The sequence below is a fragment of the Clinocottus analis genome, unplaced genomic scaffold (genome assembly GCF_023055335.1).
Source record: "Clinocottus analis isolate CAN_PGR_092001 unplaced genomic scaffold, fCliAna1.0.p SCAF_20, whole genome shotgun sequence".
Taxonomy (NCBI): domain Eukaryota; kingdom Metazoa; phylum Chordata; class Actinopteri; order Perciformes; family Cottidae; genus Clinocottus; species Clinocottus analis.
This window is the reverse complement of record NW_027175932.1, coordinates 5,985,869-6,001,707: the sequence shown is the minus strand read 5'-3', so window position 1 is coordinate 6,001,707 and position 15,839 is coordinate 5,985,869. Positions and strand designations below refer to the sequence as shown.

General features: G+C 37.8%; 1 protein-coding gene across 1 annotated transcript in view; it reads left to right on the top strand.

Annotated features, from left to right (window-relative positions):
• The window catches only part of col7a1l (collagen type VII alpha 1-like), a 61,880-nt gene that overhangs the window by 32,268 nt on the left and 13,773 nt on the right, over positions 1-15,839 (top strand). The window contains exons 23-71 of the mRNA XM_068586200.1: positions 418-541; positions 807-950; positions 1,115-1,302; positions 1,762-1,842; positions 2,167-2,184; positions 2,282-2,308; positions 2,481-2,546; positions 3,206-3,286; positions 3,386-3,412; positions 3,814-3,858; positions 4,034-4,108; positions 4,192-4,287; positions 4,470-4,496; positions 4,677-4,730; positions 4,884-4,955; positions 5,071-5,130; positions 5,257-5,292; positions 5,405-5,449; positions 5,600-5,635; positions 5,815-5,859; positions 6,568-6,639; positions 6,717-6,749; positions 7,743-7,814; positions 7,955-8,014; positions 8,137-8,172; positions 8,745-8,825; positions 9,062-9,094; positions 9,257-9,301; positions 9,888-9,959; positions 10,150-10,185; positions 10,493-10,519; positions 10,729-10,767; positions 10,859-10,921; positions 11,328-11,366; positions 11,454-11,507; positions 11,639-11,671; positions 11,840-11,914; positions 12,126-12,170; positions 12,330-12,365; positions 12,457-12,483; positions 12,567-12,638; positions 12,864-12,926; positions 13,168-13,185; positions 13,285-13,323; positions 13,409-13,444; positions 13,556-13,690; positions 13,997-14,095; positions 14,582-14,785; positions 15,197-15,304. Coding sequence (XP_068442301.1) covers positions 418-541; positions 807-950; positions 1,115-1,302; positions 1,762-1,842; positions 2,167-2,184; positions 2,282-2,308; positions 2,481-2,546; positions 3,206-3,286; positions 3,386-3,412; positions 3,814-3,858; positions 4,034-4,108; positions 4,192-4,287; positions 4,470-4,496; positions 4,677-4,730; positions 4,884-4,955; positions 5,071-5,130; positions 5,257-5,292; positions 5,405-5,449; positions 5,600-5,635; positions 5,815-5,859; positions 6,568-6,639; positions 6,717-6,749; positions 7,743-7,814; positions 7,955-8,014; positions 8,137-8,172; positions 8,745-8,825; positions 9,062-9,094; positions 9,257-9,301; positions 9,888-9,959; positions 10,150-10,185; positions 10,493-10,519; positions 10,729-10,767; positions 10,859-10,921; positions 11,328-11,366; positions 11,454-11,507; positions 11,639-11,671; positions 11,840-11,914; positions 12,126-12,170; positions 12,330-12,365; positions 12,457-12,483; positions 12,567-12,638; positions 12,864-12,926; positions 13,168-13,185; positions 13,285-13,323; positions 13,409-13,444; positions 13,556-13,690; positions 13,997-14,095; positions 14,582-14,785; positions 15,197-15,304 — 3,099 coding nt within the window. The remainder of the gene's footprint in view (positions 1-417; positions 542-806; positions 951-1,114; positions 1,303-1,761; positions 1,843-2,166; positions 2,185-2,281; positions 2,309-2,480; positions 2,547-3,205; positions 3,287-3,385; positions 3,413-3,813; positions 3,859-4,033; positions 4,109-4,191; positions 4,288-4,469; positions 4,497-4,676; positions 4,731-4,883; positions 4,956-5,070; positions 5,131-5,256; positions 5,293-5,404; positions 5,450-5,599; positions 5,636-5,814; positions 5,860-6,567; positions 6,640-6,716; positions 6,750-7,742; positions 7,815-7,954; positions 8,015-8,136; positions 8,173-8,744; positions 8,826-9,061; positions 9,095-9,256; positions 9,302-9,887; positions 9,960-10,149; positions 10,186-10,492; positions 10,520-10,728; positions 10,768-10,858; positions 10,922-11,327; positions 11,367-11,453; positions 11,508-11,638; positions 11,672-11,839; positions 11,915-12,125; positions 12,171-12,329; positions 12,366-12,456; positions 12,484-12,566; positions 12,639-12,863; positions 12,927-13,167; positions 13,186-13,284; positions 13,324-13,408; positions 13,445-13,555; positions 13,691-13,996; positions 14,096-14,581; positions 14,786-15,196; positions 15,305-15,839) is intronic.

The following is a 15,839-nucleotide window of genomic DNA, read 5'->3' as shown; positions in this document are numbered from 1 at the left end:
AAGTTTGTTTCGAGTGGTGGCACAATAACAATTAAAAACTGGATTTTAAATGGTAATAGCTGCTACAAGTATAGGAAACTGCTGCAGTGAGACTCCTGTGCAAACCAGGGATATTCACAGGAGCGTGGTGTGCACTTACTTCACCTGCCCAAGGGGGAAGAATCCGACTAAAACATTTGCAGAAAGGATAAACAGTTTTCAATATGGATTTTAATAGTAAAGATAAACAGTGCCACATGGATTGTAATCATAAATAGTGGCAGCCAGAGAAGAGGCACGCACAGCAAATGTTTTTATGAATAAACATAGGGTTACAGTAGTATGTGTGAGGATGATTAAAATGCAATTTAGAAAGAGAGCTCAAAGTTGCAACACATCCAATTTACAATACGTGACGATGCTGTGTATTTCTCTCAGATAGCAGTGGTTCATTACAGTGATGAGCCTCGAATTGAATTCAATCTACGTGACTTCAAAGACAGAAACTCTGTGCTCAAGGCGCTCAGAGCACTACGTTATGGAGGAGGCAACACCAAAACAGGTTGGTGACACTCAATCAAATGTGTACACTACTCTGCCACCTGTCATCCGTTGGCAGGCTATTGCTCTGACACTATTCATGTCCTGCTTTTGATGTCACAACCTCTAACAACTAATACATAATATTCATAGATTGGAGGTCTGCATTGCTTACACTCTATATGATGATTTACTGCAGTACCTCAAAACAGTGCTGTTCAGACAAGTATTAGTTGCTTATAACTTGCTAGAACTCCGAAAAGTGTAATGCTTCTGTGTACCATCAGGAAAAGGCATCAGCTACGTTCTGCAGGAACTGTTTCAGGAGTCTCTGGGGATGAGGCAGGATGTGGCCCATCTTCTGGTTCTGATTACGGATGGCAGGGCGCAGGATGATGTGACGCCTCCTTCCAGAATTGCACGTGCTTTGGGTCAGTAAAATCCTTGGAAAACAATCATCGGAAACACTCCTGTACTGTGGAAGAAAGTTATTCTGCAAATAGCAGAGTAATATCATATATTTTTACAAATGAATATGTAATGAACAGGACTTCAAATACCTTGATTATCATATTTTGGGCCTGTTTCTCTCTAGGTGTCAGTGTCCTGGCAGTTGGAGTTTCTAATGCAGACCTTGAGGAGCTGAATAAGATAGCAGCACCCACTAGCTACAAAAACATCTTCTACGCACCAACCTTTGATGACTTCCCTTCTATAGAAAGAGAATTTATCAATACCATCTGTAGTGAGCAGGTCCTCAACGAGTTCAAACTTAATGATGAGGCAAGATACCCACAAAGCAAAACTATTTTCTTTCTTTGTTATTATTCTAAGATATGTTATACTTCAATCACACATGTTGAGAAGTAATTTAAAACAACATATTGTATTCATGTAATTAAAGCCAACCACTACAACTGGCACAAATGGTAATTCTCAGCATACTAAAGTTGCACATGTAAAGTAAATGCATGTAGAAAACGTGTTGGAGAGGTCGCCAAAAGCACCTCTGGAGATGGTTATACATGAAAGGTGATCACCTTTTACATAAATGGGAATATAATCCCTTTTTAATTGACACTGCAGCTGATTTGTCTTCATTTTAACGTTAAGCGGTGGAGGGTTTGACTGCAGGGGAATTACACAGCCGTCTCTGCTATCTCTATTCTTTATTAAGTCAGTTGACCACAATGTCTTTAACCAGTCCATAATTAATTTATTTTTCCTCGTGTCATTTTGCAGTCAGCTCAGTTGGACACCCCGACTGAGGACCCTGAGGAGTTGCTGAAGCCTCAGGGTCCCTGCTCATCCCAGTGTGTGAAGGTTGGTAGAAACTAAATCCTCCTTGTTACTCCCCCATCACATTCATCATCACTGTCAACATCATCTCTATCATTATCATATTATCATATCAGTCACCAAACATGAACGATGACAAATCATGACAAGATTAGAAGATTATTCAATGTGAATACAAACAGATATGTTTATTGTTTTATTTTCTCAAACTGGGATTCAACAGCGTCACAATGTGTCTTTTCTGTATTTGCATCCTGGTTCTAAGATCACAGATTTTGCACATAAACAATAGTTTGATGAATGAATTTCTCTCTTGATTAATTATCTGTCATTTGTTTGTTTATTCAGGGTCAGAAAGGCGAAAGGGTAAGTGTACTGAAATGTGTTAAAGGTTATCACAAATTAGGAATATACACAAAAGCAGTGTCATTCATATTAAGTATTCTTGCTCTTATTTGTTCAGGGAGATGGTTCTGGTCTTGGCGGTCTGGTAAGTTGTATCAAGTGTTCTTCTCAACATTAAGACATCTGTTATGTAATAATATGTTGTTGCCACTACGACTTTTCCTTCCACTGTCCCCTCTCTGTCCTGCATTAATGTACCCTCATTGCTAATAATTCAACTTTTAGAATAACTTGTAGTCTTTGTTTTGTTTATGTAGAGATTTCGGCAAAGCCCTGGACAGTTTGATCCTTTCACTTCTTCCAAAGGAGAGATGGGAGAAAGAGTAAGCATCAACATTCACGAAGCAGAAACACATACACACAAAACGCACTACTACCACTGTCATCATTGTCGTCATTAATTATCAAGATTGCCCGACCTGTCTGCTTACTTTTTTTTTTTATCTTCATCTATTATACATGACATCATACACAGTATGTAGCAGAGACACTCATGGAAATAAGCATGAATGTAAAAGTGCTGTTCATGTTTGGTTAACCTCCAGTGAAAAGTAAATACAATTTTTGGTTCCCCTATATGTGCATTGTGCACTGCAGCTGCTACCTACTGCAAAGCAAAGAAGAGTTAGCCAGAACAAAAGCATTAGTCACAGTCAGTGACAAGGATATTGTATAGAAACAATGAAGAAAATAAGATGGATACGCAGCAGTCAAATGATTAAATTAGTCCAGTGATTTTTAACCAGACCATCTCGAGCTGCATTTCAGTGTTGTTATATGTGTTTACTGTTATTTGTTCTTTGACTCAGTTACAGTGAATGTTAACACAATGGCTCTGTCTCCATTGATCAAATTGTTGTTGTAATTACTTTTTCATTGGAACTGTATCCAATCTGATAGTCGTGACTGTTTGAGTGTGGCTTTGCTGTGCACATTTATTATTCTATTTTCCAGCATAGACCATAATATTTTAATACGACAGGGGCCTCCTGCAACAGATGGCATACCTGGGTTGCCAGGACGACCAGGGAGAGCCGGACCCCCGGGTTCTGCCGGCCAACGGGTAACTTAATTCAGAAAATAAAAAAACAACTCACACTGACCTGGTTAAAGTTTACTTAAGTTAGGTCCGACACTGAAAATGTTATTTGTTATTTTTCAGGGCTCTCAAGGCATAAAGGGTGATATGGTAAGACCGACATGACAAATGCATTTCGGGGGCAAAACCTTCTTCATGTACTGTTATTGAATGTGGTCCTATACATTTGCAGCATGTTTCATCTGTTTTATTTAGCCTTTCCACAGTAGACTCAATACATAAATAAATATAGTATAACTTCAGCTCAATTCAATATCGCATTATTAATCTGCAGTTGAGCAACTTTGTGTTGTCCTCCAATGTCTGACAGAAGGTTCAGTTTCATATTCAGCATTTTGGGGCATTTTTGCAACATGAATCACCAGAAGTGAAACCACCAACAAGCCTCACAATGAAACAATCCAATAGTCTACACATTTATCAGAATAATAACTTGCTAAATAATGTTCATACAATCTAATAATAACTCTTCCCGTGTCTCTCTGTGGTAGGGTCTACCCGGACTCACTGGTTCAAAGGGCCAGAGAGGAGAGAGAGTAAGTCTAACATGTGTAATGACTTCAGAATGATTGCTTCTTGCTAAGATTTAAACTCATTGCCAAGTTGTCTGCTGGATTTATTTACTACGATTTACTTGCTACGACAACAACAACAATAAAAAGGATCTTTTGTGAATCCAGATGCATGCTTTTTTCTTTTTTTGCCCCTCAGGGAGAGCCTGGATATGTTATAGCTGGCGCAGATTCAAATTTCGTTCCTGGTCGAAAAGGAGAGCCAGGATCTTCAGTGAGTCCTGAAAATGATCTCTTCTGGAGTTTTCCAACAGTTAACGTTAGGACAACATAAATATGAATCACTGTATGTTCCAGGGTCCACAAGGGCCTCCTGGCGTATCGGGGGTCAATGGAGCTCCAGGTCAACCTGGCCAGTCGGGGCCGCCAGGCTTACCAGGAACTTCTGTTAAGGTAACTTGGATCAGGTTTAAAATTCAAAGTGAAAATCTACTCAGTGTGTCAGCTGTGATTGTTTTGGGGCCTCATGCAAAGATGGTCTGGTGTTGTTTAATAGAACAGTGAGCAGTATCGGGTGTGACAGAATGCATACAAACACAAATCGACCAGTTGTTTTTACTCTTTGCGCTCTGTAGGGAGATCCTGGGGAGATGGGAGCAAAAGTAAGTATCGATTTATTTGTCTTTTTAAAAGGCAGCAATGGAAAATTTAAGTTAGCGCATAAATCACATCATACATTGTGTCTACTTACATAATTTGCCTATTTTTATTGAATCAAATGTTACTAGCTATGAAATATTCATTGTTTCATTTTCATCTGATAATACTTCTATTTTTGAAAGGGCTTACGTGGGAAGCAGGGTGTGGAAGGAGACAAAGGAGAGTCGGGAAGAGATGTAAGCACATTGTTGATAACATTATTAGAAGTGGCAAAAGACACTGCGTCACACAATGAAAAGATGAATCAGAGTTTCTTCCTAAAAGTGTTTTTCTCTTATCTTTGTTCTTTTCCTGCTGCTGTTGTTTGTCTCATATGCAAACTCCTGCAGGGTATTGCAGGTTTACCTGGTCCCATTGGCATTGATGGGGTGCCAGGTTTTCCAGGCCAAAAAGGAGAGAAGGTAGAAGAGTTAATGATTTCAAAAAAATATATTAATTTGAAACCATACTATTAAAAATACTGGAATAGTAAAGTAATGCGTAGGTAACTGGCCTGATGAGTATTTTTTTTTGCAGGGTGAAGAAGGAATTGGTATACAAGGTATTCACGGTCCTCGTGGTGAACCGGGAGAGAAGGTACATTGTAATGAACTTACTTGTTTTTTATGGGGAAGATTTTTAAGGTGGGTTAGGACCACACTGGATGCATTAATGTAAAAAAAATCCCATTTTTGTTTCAGTGTTTGAAATATTGTTTTGCAGGGAAATATTGGGTTGCCGGGATCAGTTGGCCCAAAGGTACAAAAATACATTAAAAACACGTTATTTTTGTAACACTCTGAGTATGACATGCTATAGTTAAAACCCCAAAACATGTTTGTTAAATAACATTTGTAATTTATATTTTAAGGGTGATCGTGGAGATCAGGGCATCCAAGGAATCATTGGACTTCGGGTGTGCATTTCATCATTGTTTTCTGTTCAATAACCAGCAATCAATGGATATTTTGCCCTCAAATGCATATTTTTCTTCTTAGTCTAATAAGAGCAAACCTTTATGAGGGTGAATATTGTGTAAGAATGGATGATTTACTGTTACCTGCAGGGAAAGAAGGGATTCAATGGGGAGAAAGGGGACAAGGTGAGTTCTTCCCACACACATGTCCACTCTCTCAAAAGTCTGAAAATATTTGCTTTATGAATAAAAGAGTCTGTACTTGTTTTATCAATACCTACAACTAACCGGCCAACATTTTGGTGTAAGTGAATGTGTGCCGTTTTCATTGTTTTTTTTCAAACATATTTATTTTGTCATTTTAGGGAGAACGAGGAGAGATGGGACCAATAGGACCACAAGGACTCAACGTAAGAGAGTGTTACATCTCTTGACGATACGCATGAATGCACATTTTGAAGCGCAAAAACAAAATGTTCATTTCAATGTCTTACAACTTGCACATTGCCTGCACACTGAAACATGTCATAATGGCCCACTAAACCAACATAATCATAATTGCCATGGACTCACCTGAGCATATTTAAAACCACTTTTTAATTCATTTTTGATTAAAAATAATGCCCGAAGCAGAAGCAATATATATACTCAACTGGGACCAAATGCTGTCGATACACAATTTATTTAGTGTTTTCTGACGTCTCAAAACAGACATTTAGATGAAATATGAACAAATAAAGAAGCCTTTTTGTTCCAGGGTTTCAAGACTCGGCCCTATCAGAGATGGTTATGATTACAAGCATGTGCCAAATTGTCACACCTCAGTGGGTCTTTCTATCAAAGGGGCCATTTTCCCTGCATCGGTGGTTTTTAATTTGATGCAGTTCATCATTTGGATGTGACTATCAGACAAAAGTTGACATCATGAGGACCATGTTCCTGTCTGTAATACAGCTTTGAACAGGACAGCTAATAAAGTGCTGGCTAACAGAAGACAGGAGGGAGTGATAGTTTATGTGTATAGGGTATTTATGGAGTTCAAACATCCTATTAATAATACATTAAAACGAAAATGTAGAACTTAGAAATATTTTAAATTTTTTCCTCGATCTTTCCAGGGACTGACGGGCCCATTGGGGTTAAAAGGAGATGAGGGTCCAAGGGGAACCCCTGGAGATCCTGCTAAGGGCGTAAGAAAACTACTTTACTCATCTAAACTTTAGAAATAGAAGAGACTTGAGACTCACAATCAGTCTTCCTTTTTCAGGTAATTGGCCCAACTGGTAAAAAGGGTGTCAGGGTAAGTAACCAAAGTCAAGTTTTTAAACTATTATTAATCCAGGAAAATATGTTTCTGGTAGCATGCATCACCGTGACTCTCTTTATTCTGTAAACACCTGTGAGCTGTGCAGCACCTCTATATGGCAGGTTGCAATTTAGTTTCCCGCACAATGCTTTGCTGCTACTAAGGTAAAAAGAGTTAAGAAGCTTCAGTATTTTCTCTTTCACATCCAATATTTATGACATTATAGGCATCAAATAAAGTCACTGTAGAAAAAAAAAACGGAAGTGAAGAGATTTACACTCAAACTCTGCTAATCTGATCCATCACTACTGTGTGGGTTGGATTTGATTGACAGTCGCCTGTTTAACATCAATAAACAATTCCAAAACTGTCATTGCATTTTAATTCAGATGTTGCTAAACTCTGATTGGTGCATGTCAATATGTGATATCAGGCTCCACCTGCTGAGGTTTCACTCAACAAACACGATTACGCTCCAGTGCAATGGTCTCCATCTGTTGGCCACTGAGCTGCATTGACTACAGATCTGGGTTTGAGGAGTTGTTAGAAAAGTGTTGTTTTCTGGTTTCGTTCTCCCAATTAGTCCAAAGATTTAAACTAGTGACATAATCTAACCTTGTTCAATTTTGTCACAACCTCACTTGTCTGCCGGTATTTATCTTAACTGGTTTGAAATAAGTCATTCAGCCGGAGGCAAGTGATTCTGTTCATATTTTATTCTGTCGAGACATTGTTAATTAATTGATCAGGGTATTTCTTGCACACTCAGACTCAGTCCTTGGGGTCTGCTTATCAAACACAATTAAGATTTTCTCTCATTAACTTTTGAAGTGGGACTGAATGCTCCACTGAATGGGACCTCTTTCATTGTTTCAGTCTGCAGTGTGCCATTTAAAGTGAAAAGTTAGTTTCGAAACGGTTCGACGAGAGTCATGTTGATTGACAATCTGTGTTTGTGTGCACGTGTGTGTATTTCTCGCCCGTCAGGGGGACATTGGTCCAGACGGCCCCACTGGTCCCCAGGGAATAAAGGGTGAACAAGGAGACAAAGGCGACAAGGTTAATAATGAGAAATAATTATCATAATTTGTTGCTTCTGCATGTTGTAATTTTTCAGATTTACTAAGAAAAGAATGAATTAGTTAGAGTTGAATTACTTTTAATAAAGATATAGGTATGGTTTGTTTTGATTTGTGCAGGGAAGTCCTGGCTTTGGGATTCCAGGACAGCGGGGACCAAAGGGAGAAAGTGGCGAGAGGGTGAGCCATCTGAAAAAGTGAAATCACCCATTTTACAGTTGAACCTTGTTCTAATCATATACCACTCAAGCAGACAACAGTTTATTGTATTCATGTTTTATCCTTTTACGTTTCATTAACAGGGAAACGTTGGTTTGTCTGGAAAACCCGGTCCAAAAGTAAGAGAAAAGTACTTCCTTCTCAAAGTTGCTCTAATCAATATTTTTCATATAAAAAATGAGTCAAATGCAAAATAAACACAATAGCGGTCACTAGTACTGACCTTACTCGTGACCCTAAATTCTAACTTTCATGTGATTGCTAAGATTTCGCTATTTTGGTTCACTTTGACTGTCTCATCAATCTCATTTCCAATCATAGCAGCTGTTTTCAACAAGCAAGCTGCAGAAGCCTAAATGTGGTTTGCTAGCTCAGCACTAAACAACAGACAGACAGAAGTTGAAGGCTAGCTGGTAAACACAGTGGAGCGTTTAGCAGCTGAAGAACCAGGTTGTTTTCCCTCAGTGGTTGGAGGAGACCAAACCGTAGCTAAAATAAGACACATGACTCTAAATTGATGCTATCTTGTGGAAACTGATGATGGTTTACCCCCCAGTGGAGATTAGTTGTGTCTAATTTAGTTTTCATCTTTTGGTATAAAAAAGGATTTGTGGTATTTTTTTATTTCATGTTATAATGTTATAATTTCATGCTATAATGCTACTAAAACACACGTTGTGTGTTTGTCCAGGGGCGTGACGCTGCTAAAGGTGACAAAGGCATCAGTGGGTTATCCGGCATTCCTGGAGAACCGGGATTAAGAGGTAAAGATGTAAGTAAATCCTGAGTGGCAATTACAGCAATGATACAAGTTGTTTGTACTCTACTGCACATTTCATATGTATTACACTTATGAGGTTTTATTTAGTAAACACTACATAATGGGGAAAGATAATAGTATTTATTAAAATGTGAGACAAACACACAATGTGTGATATGTACAGATGAAAAATGAATTGAAATGAACCTTATCATGGTGACAACAATGACTGTTGACTTTGTGTGTAGGGTGCACCGGGAGCGAATGGACAAGGAATTAAGGTACAGTCAGGATGTTTAACTGATGCTGTAGTTTATGTTGTAGGTGATGTAGTGATGTTGCTCAGGAGATCAACTTGTTCCATGATTATGATTATTCATTATTCATATTATATATTATATATTTACTTACTTTAAGTGATTATGTTGTTTTGTCTTTCATAGGGAGAGCAAGGATCACCTGGAGAGCCTGGCGATAGAGGAATTAGGGTATGTATTTTGGATTAAAGGCAGAATACACATAAATGTATATATAAATACCCATAAAAATAACAACAAAGACAAAAGCTTTTGTTATTATAAAAAATAGTTACAAAAGTCTAGTGATTGCAGGTCTGACTAATAACATTTCTGCTCACCATCTGTGCCATGAAAGAAGGGTCTCATCAACAGATTATAGCATTCACTGCGGCACATAAGTGACTAATACATCAATAATATGGTTGTGAGTTTGCACATTGCATGGACCAAATGTTCAGTGTGGTCAAAGACATTGAATTTGATTTAATCAATGTACTAACCGTGTCACTTTATGAGTCAACTTTGTATGTACTGTAATGCATAGTGGGTTTCTGTTTGATTTGCTCTGTTTATTTTGAATTTATGTTTATTTTAGGGTGCAACATTGTCATAAATAAGAGCTAGAAATGACCAGGACTCTTGCTGAATGAACATCACAATGCAGCAATTATACACACATTTGCTCATAGTGACCCGTATTTTACATGTCTGATTTTGTATCTTTTGATGTAAACAGCAATATAAGGCTCTGCTCTTTTTGATTGCTGCTCATCAGGGTCCATTAGGGCTACCAGGGCGACCTGGGGACCCAGGAGACAAAGGAGATACTGGGATGCCTGGCCTATCTGTAAGGATTTCATTAAGTAAAGATGAATACAGCATGAAAGAAACTCCTAAACTCATAATTTGTCTCTGTTGAATCCAATCCTTAGTTGTTGTTTTTTTCCGTAAAGTAAATATCATCACCAATAACTTGAAAAAAAAAACAGCTTAAACGGCAATTTTTAAAGATAACTTGTTCATTTATGTTTTTGAAGGGCACTGGTGGAAAGAAAGGCGATAAAGGGGAGCAGGTATGTGTGTATTCACCATCTTTCTCTCTCGGTCATCAGCATGTTTATTGTTTTTCCTAGTTGATGCCTTCTGATCATCTTTCTGTTTTCACCATCTTCACAACCAGCTATCCTTCTGTGACTTGATGATTTCTATTTCGATATGTCTACTAATTAAGTTGGGCTTTTTGTGTGGGCCACCCTTCAGTGCACCTACTTTTTTTCCTTTGTGTCGCAAATATGGACTGTGTTTAGCAGTGTGACATGTTAGATTTTTAACTCTGTGTTATTGTGCTCTTCTTTTGATCACGCTGCCGTTGTCACAAAGGGAAAACCTGGACCTCCGGGAGGACAAGTAAACAAATCTCTATTATCTTTTCTTGACAGCCTCTCATCAGTTCAGCCATGTTTGACAAGTGCATTCGTTGTAACGAAGTCATTCAAGACCAAAAGAAAAAACACCAATCTCCCATGAGACCTTGCAAAATGAGTTCCTCTTCTCATGCTGCAGAAATTGTCAATTAGGAAGTTAACTTTGTATTTATGATTTTTGTTTCCTGCCAGATTGTAGCAGAGAATAATGTACTGACCAGAGCTATTAAGGTAGCTTGAAAAATAACATGCACAATGCTTTATTCTATTTAAAAAAAAAAGAACTATTATTTGAACACCTCTTCTCTTCTCTTTCCTTTAGGGTGAAACAGGAGAGCCTGGTCAGCCTGGTTTGAATGGAGAAACAGGTCTACCTGGACCAAGAGTGAGTAGTAGATCACATATCACAAGCTTTATACATGATATATATATATATATATATATATATATATATATATATATATATATATATATATATATATATATATATATATATATATATATATATATATATATAAACTATATACTGCAAGTTCAGAATCCTGCTAATCATGACTACCATAGATAAGCAGTGAAATCTCTTAAAGTATGAAATAGTACTGAAACAATGAGTCCATTAACTGATTTGTCAATTGGCAGATGATGAATATGCAATTTACTTGTGGCGGTTTGCTCATTTTCTCTGATTTATATCGTAATTAAAATATTTTTACGAAGTTATAGATGATGTTTTTTGTATTCGGTAGGAGACAATTATAATTAATTATCCCAATATTGATCTTTTTCCACAGGGTCCAGAAGGGAAGCCTGGGCTACCAGCACCATCTCTGGTCTGTTTATAACTTGCCTTTGTTGTGGTACTGTTTGTGTCATCGGTGACGTGTTTGTCTTGATGTGAGGAACTCATGGTGTTGCAGGGTGGCGCTGGAAGAGATGGACTCGATGGTGTAGCAGGAAAACCTGGAATGACGGTAATACCAACTTGTGCTCACAGGTTTAACTTGTATTATTGAAATCTGCCCTTGATAATTCCATTAAGCTTTGTGCATTTACATGTGTGCTTGTACTTACTTTTTCACGAGACATTGCATTATAATTGCAGGGCGACCAAGGGAAAAAAGGAGAGCCTGGCCTGGTGAGTTATTCCAATGTTTTTCTGTCACTTTATATTGTTAATACATAGTTAAGTATGATGAAAAACCTTTTCCTCACATCAGAAATCAATTGTTTTTTTCACCAGTTCAAAATACTATTTAATACTGATGAAAGGGCTTGTTTTTGTTTCATGTGTGCATGTGAACAGAGGGGAGATAAAGGAGATAAAGGAGACCAAGGACGGCTTGGGATTGCTGGAATACCTGGTTTACCGGGAACTCCAGTGAGTATCACTCTGAATCACGATGCCTGTGGCTGAAACAATAAATATCCATCCTTTGTACATTTCTTATGGTGACATTAAAGCCAATTTAACATAATATATTGTTGTTTCAGGTGTGTAATTAGCACGAACCTTCTGCTTTTCCACCATAACAATCCATCTCGATAGTATCTCCAGAGGTTGTTATTGCTTTATTTCATCTGCTCTACAGGGGAGAGCTGGCATTGACGGGAAGAGAGGCCTGCCGGGAAAAGATGTGAGAGACATTTTCATCAAACAATTACAGCACTGGGCTGAATGTTACCCACTGGATTATTGTTATGCTTAATGTCTGTAATATTTTGACTCTTCAGATTTTTTGAAGTGTGTTACCAAATGAATTATTCAAATTATAAAACGTATTTCCTTCTCACAGGGAGAGCGAGCGCCTAAAGGAGATGACGGCAAAAAGGTTCCTGAAATTGATTGCAACCGACTTCAACATTTATGAAGCTTTTTTTTTTTTTTCAAACACAATCGTCATTTTTTTTCTTTTATTCCAGGGAGACAGGGGAGACACGGGTGCAAGTGTAAGGAGTTTTGAGATAAGATACATTTACATAATGTTTGTGAGAAAACGGATCAACTGACTTTTGTTTTTCTTCCTTCTCAGGGTAAAGATGGCGAGAAGGGGGAATCAGGACCTCCAGGTCTGCCTGGTAGACAGGTGCTTGTCACATCAGAGGTAAAAAAAAAATACCACCTGCATTGATTTATTAAAGAGGGACGCTGGTTTCTTATTCAAAACTTCTTCCAAAAGCAGTTAATTTAAACTGTGAATTCATGGTTGGACCCATAATCATTGTCACCGTGACTCATTTTTGTTTGTTGGTGATTCATAAAAACATAACCACCTAGACCTGCCAGACAGCTTAATACTTAACATATTTTTACATGTATCTGTTCTCAGGGTGCAACCATTGATGAAATCCGAGAAGCATTTCCAATCCCAATGGGACCTCCAGGAGTGACTGTGAGTTTGATGAGAACACAGAACACATTTCTAAATATGTATCGCTCATGAATAATGGCATTTTAATTCAACTGCTGCATGGCATAATTCATATTTCGCCTGAGTCTGAGTCATCATTCAGCGATGACTTCAGTGCTTTTATTGTGGGTCGCAATGAATCATGCTTTTATTTGATACGGCAAACTTGAAGACATGCGTTGTAGATGCTTGTTCCCATTTCTCTGTTTCTGTGTGTTTTCAGGGTTCACCAGGAATGAAAGTAAGATGGGGATGTGGCTCATAATGAAACTGAATCATGAAAAAACAGAAATGAATAGCCTGAAAGACATTATAATCATTTCATTCAATGTCTCCTTAGGGTGATGCTGGAGCTCCTGGAAAATCTATTGAGATGAAGGTGAACACAGGGTGTAGTAATCCCTGCTCTGAGCTACATGTTCTTGTTTTGCACATTAAACATGTGGGTTTTTTTTCATATTTAGGACATTGAAGGGATGTTTGAAGCCTACGGTATAAGGGTGAGCTCTCAGAATGACATTATTTACACTTTTTGATAGAATTTGTAGCTGTATGGTACAGCTCTTGTCACAGTACAGTTTGACCTTCTCAACAAAAACCTTCTTTCTCAGCTGCCCTTGCTGAAGTCTTTGATTGACAGGCTGCTGCAGGATGGAATAGAGGAGCTGCTTCATGTGCTCGGCAATGCCAAGAAAACAAAAGAAAACACAGAGACTCACACCTCCAACGTCATCACTGAGTACACAGTACGTAAACTCCAGGAAAGGAAGTGTGAGAATTCTTCAAAAAAAAACACTTCTACAAAACATAAATATTTTCTGAACAACTTTGAAAGACACTAGTTGTGCTGGTTGCCAATCAGTTGTTATAATTTCTTCCTGAACTCTGATGCATTCATTGACTAACTTTCAATTATTTTAACTCTCAATAGTCAGTTCCCTCGTCTCTTTTTCATACAACCGTTTCAATCCAGAGTCAACTCAATACTTTTATTTAATTAAAAAAAAAAGAAAAGTCCACAACATTGTTTTTTCATTTATTTGTTTTAACAGAATTTAGTGAAGTTTGACCTCCCCAGCCAGCCGCTGAAAGAGTTGGGCACCGTTGAGGACCCTGATTTAGATGGACAGCTTCCAGGGTCTTTAACAGTTGTAAGTAAATTCAAAATCTAAGCCTGAATCTTAAAGAAAACTTTCTGTAGGATAAGATTATTAACCCTGTTCCCAAGACAAATCAACTTGTCTTCTGGATTTAAGTTTTTTAATGCAAGAGTAAATTGTTATTTTTGAGTAATGTGCTGCATTGTCTTGAGTCAAGCTGACAATGATAGAAAATCCTTGAAATCAAAAAGTATACATCGGGAACAATTAGTTATTAACATCTACTTAGATTTATTTTTTCAGGAAATACCTCCTGAAATACCCTTTCAGGAGATAAGGCGCTGTGGGCTCATTCCCAGTGCAGCAACACTTATATGTACGACTTCATTGTGAGACCAGCACATTTCAGGGTTATCATACAACATAACACTCATTGCACTCAGATTTCCTCCCACTTTGTACTGTACAGCGTGACTCATGTGCTTTTAGCTCAGGTAGACACTACTAGTCCAAAATAGTCTGTCTTTTGGTTTGAAGGACCCTTTAGGTGAAACTGCAGAGAGTCCCATTTTATGGACCGTCCCCACCCTGAACGGAGAGCAGGAACTCGACAGGATTGACTCCAAGTTGAAGGGCTCCAGAGGCAAGGCGATGGTAGATGGGGGCAGTGGAGGAGTCTCTTCCCTCAAAATGAATCTGACAGTAGTCAACTCAACTATCAATTATACTGCGACACAGGAGGTGAGGACATTTTACAACACAGTATGCTAAATTTAAATGTACAACTTTCCTAAACTGTTGAAAACATGCTTGACAGAGGTAGTTTAAGATAATTTTTCAGCAACATGGGATTAATCCAATTTGTGCAAATTAACGCATGTTTCTAAATGTGAGCACAGTATAATCTCAGTGTCTTACATGACTGATAACATTGACTTATAATAATTATCATTATTAGTATCCTTGAAACCAACAATTCTATTCTCATGGCAGGCCTCTGCCTGTGTCTCGCTGTCACATGCTTTGCCAGGTTTTTAGATTTTTTTAAGTACTGAAAACCTGACAAAACTCAGGTGTCAGATACAGTTTAAGTTGCCTGATGTTTATGTTCTGCTGATTACAAAAGGATGAAAACAAAAATGTATGTGTTAGACGGTTTCAGGGTTACCAGAAATTGGGCCAGAGACTGTCGTCCTCACTCAGGAAGACTCCTTGAAGAAGAACTCAGGACAAAAGAAGAAGAACAGGGAACGTGGGAAGGTAGACCTAACATGGACGTCTTATTAGCACTGCGTTTGATACTGACTGATCAAAAACACGCATGAGTATTGTTTGATCTATTATATTTAACATAAAACATTGAATACTCCTTTGATATTTTGTTTTAACAAGTTATAATTATGTTTCCTGATTGATAACTTTAATTTAAAATATGTAAGGAGCATACTGGTATTGCATGTTTTAGCTCACCCTTACTACTTTGAAAGTATTAACTGATTTCAGTTAATGCCACTAAAGTATGACGATCAACTTAGAGTTAAAAAATTTCATAAATCAGACAAATGCGATCGCTGCAAATACTGTAGGCAAGGCATTTATATTCATACGGCACATTTCATTTCAGGTTAATTAAATGTGCTTGACATGAAAGTGCAAACGGCAACAAGTGACATTAGAATATATTAAAAAGTAATGAGATAATCTAATCAATTTATTGAATGCCTCAAGTATATTTGATTTGTAATAAATGGGTAGAAACATGCAAAACTGCCAGTATGGTCGTATACGAATAGGT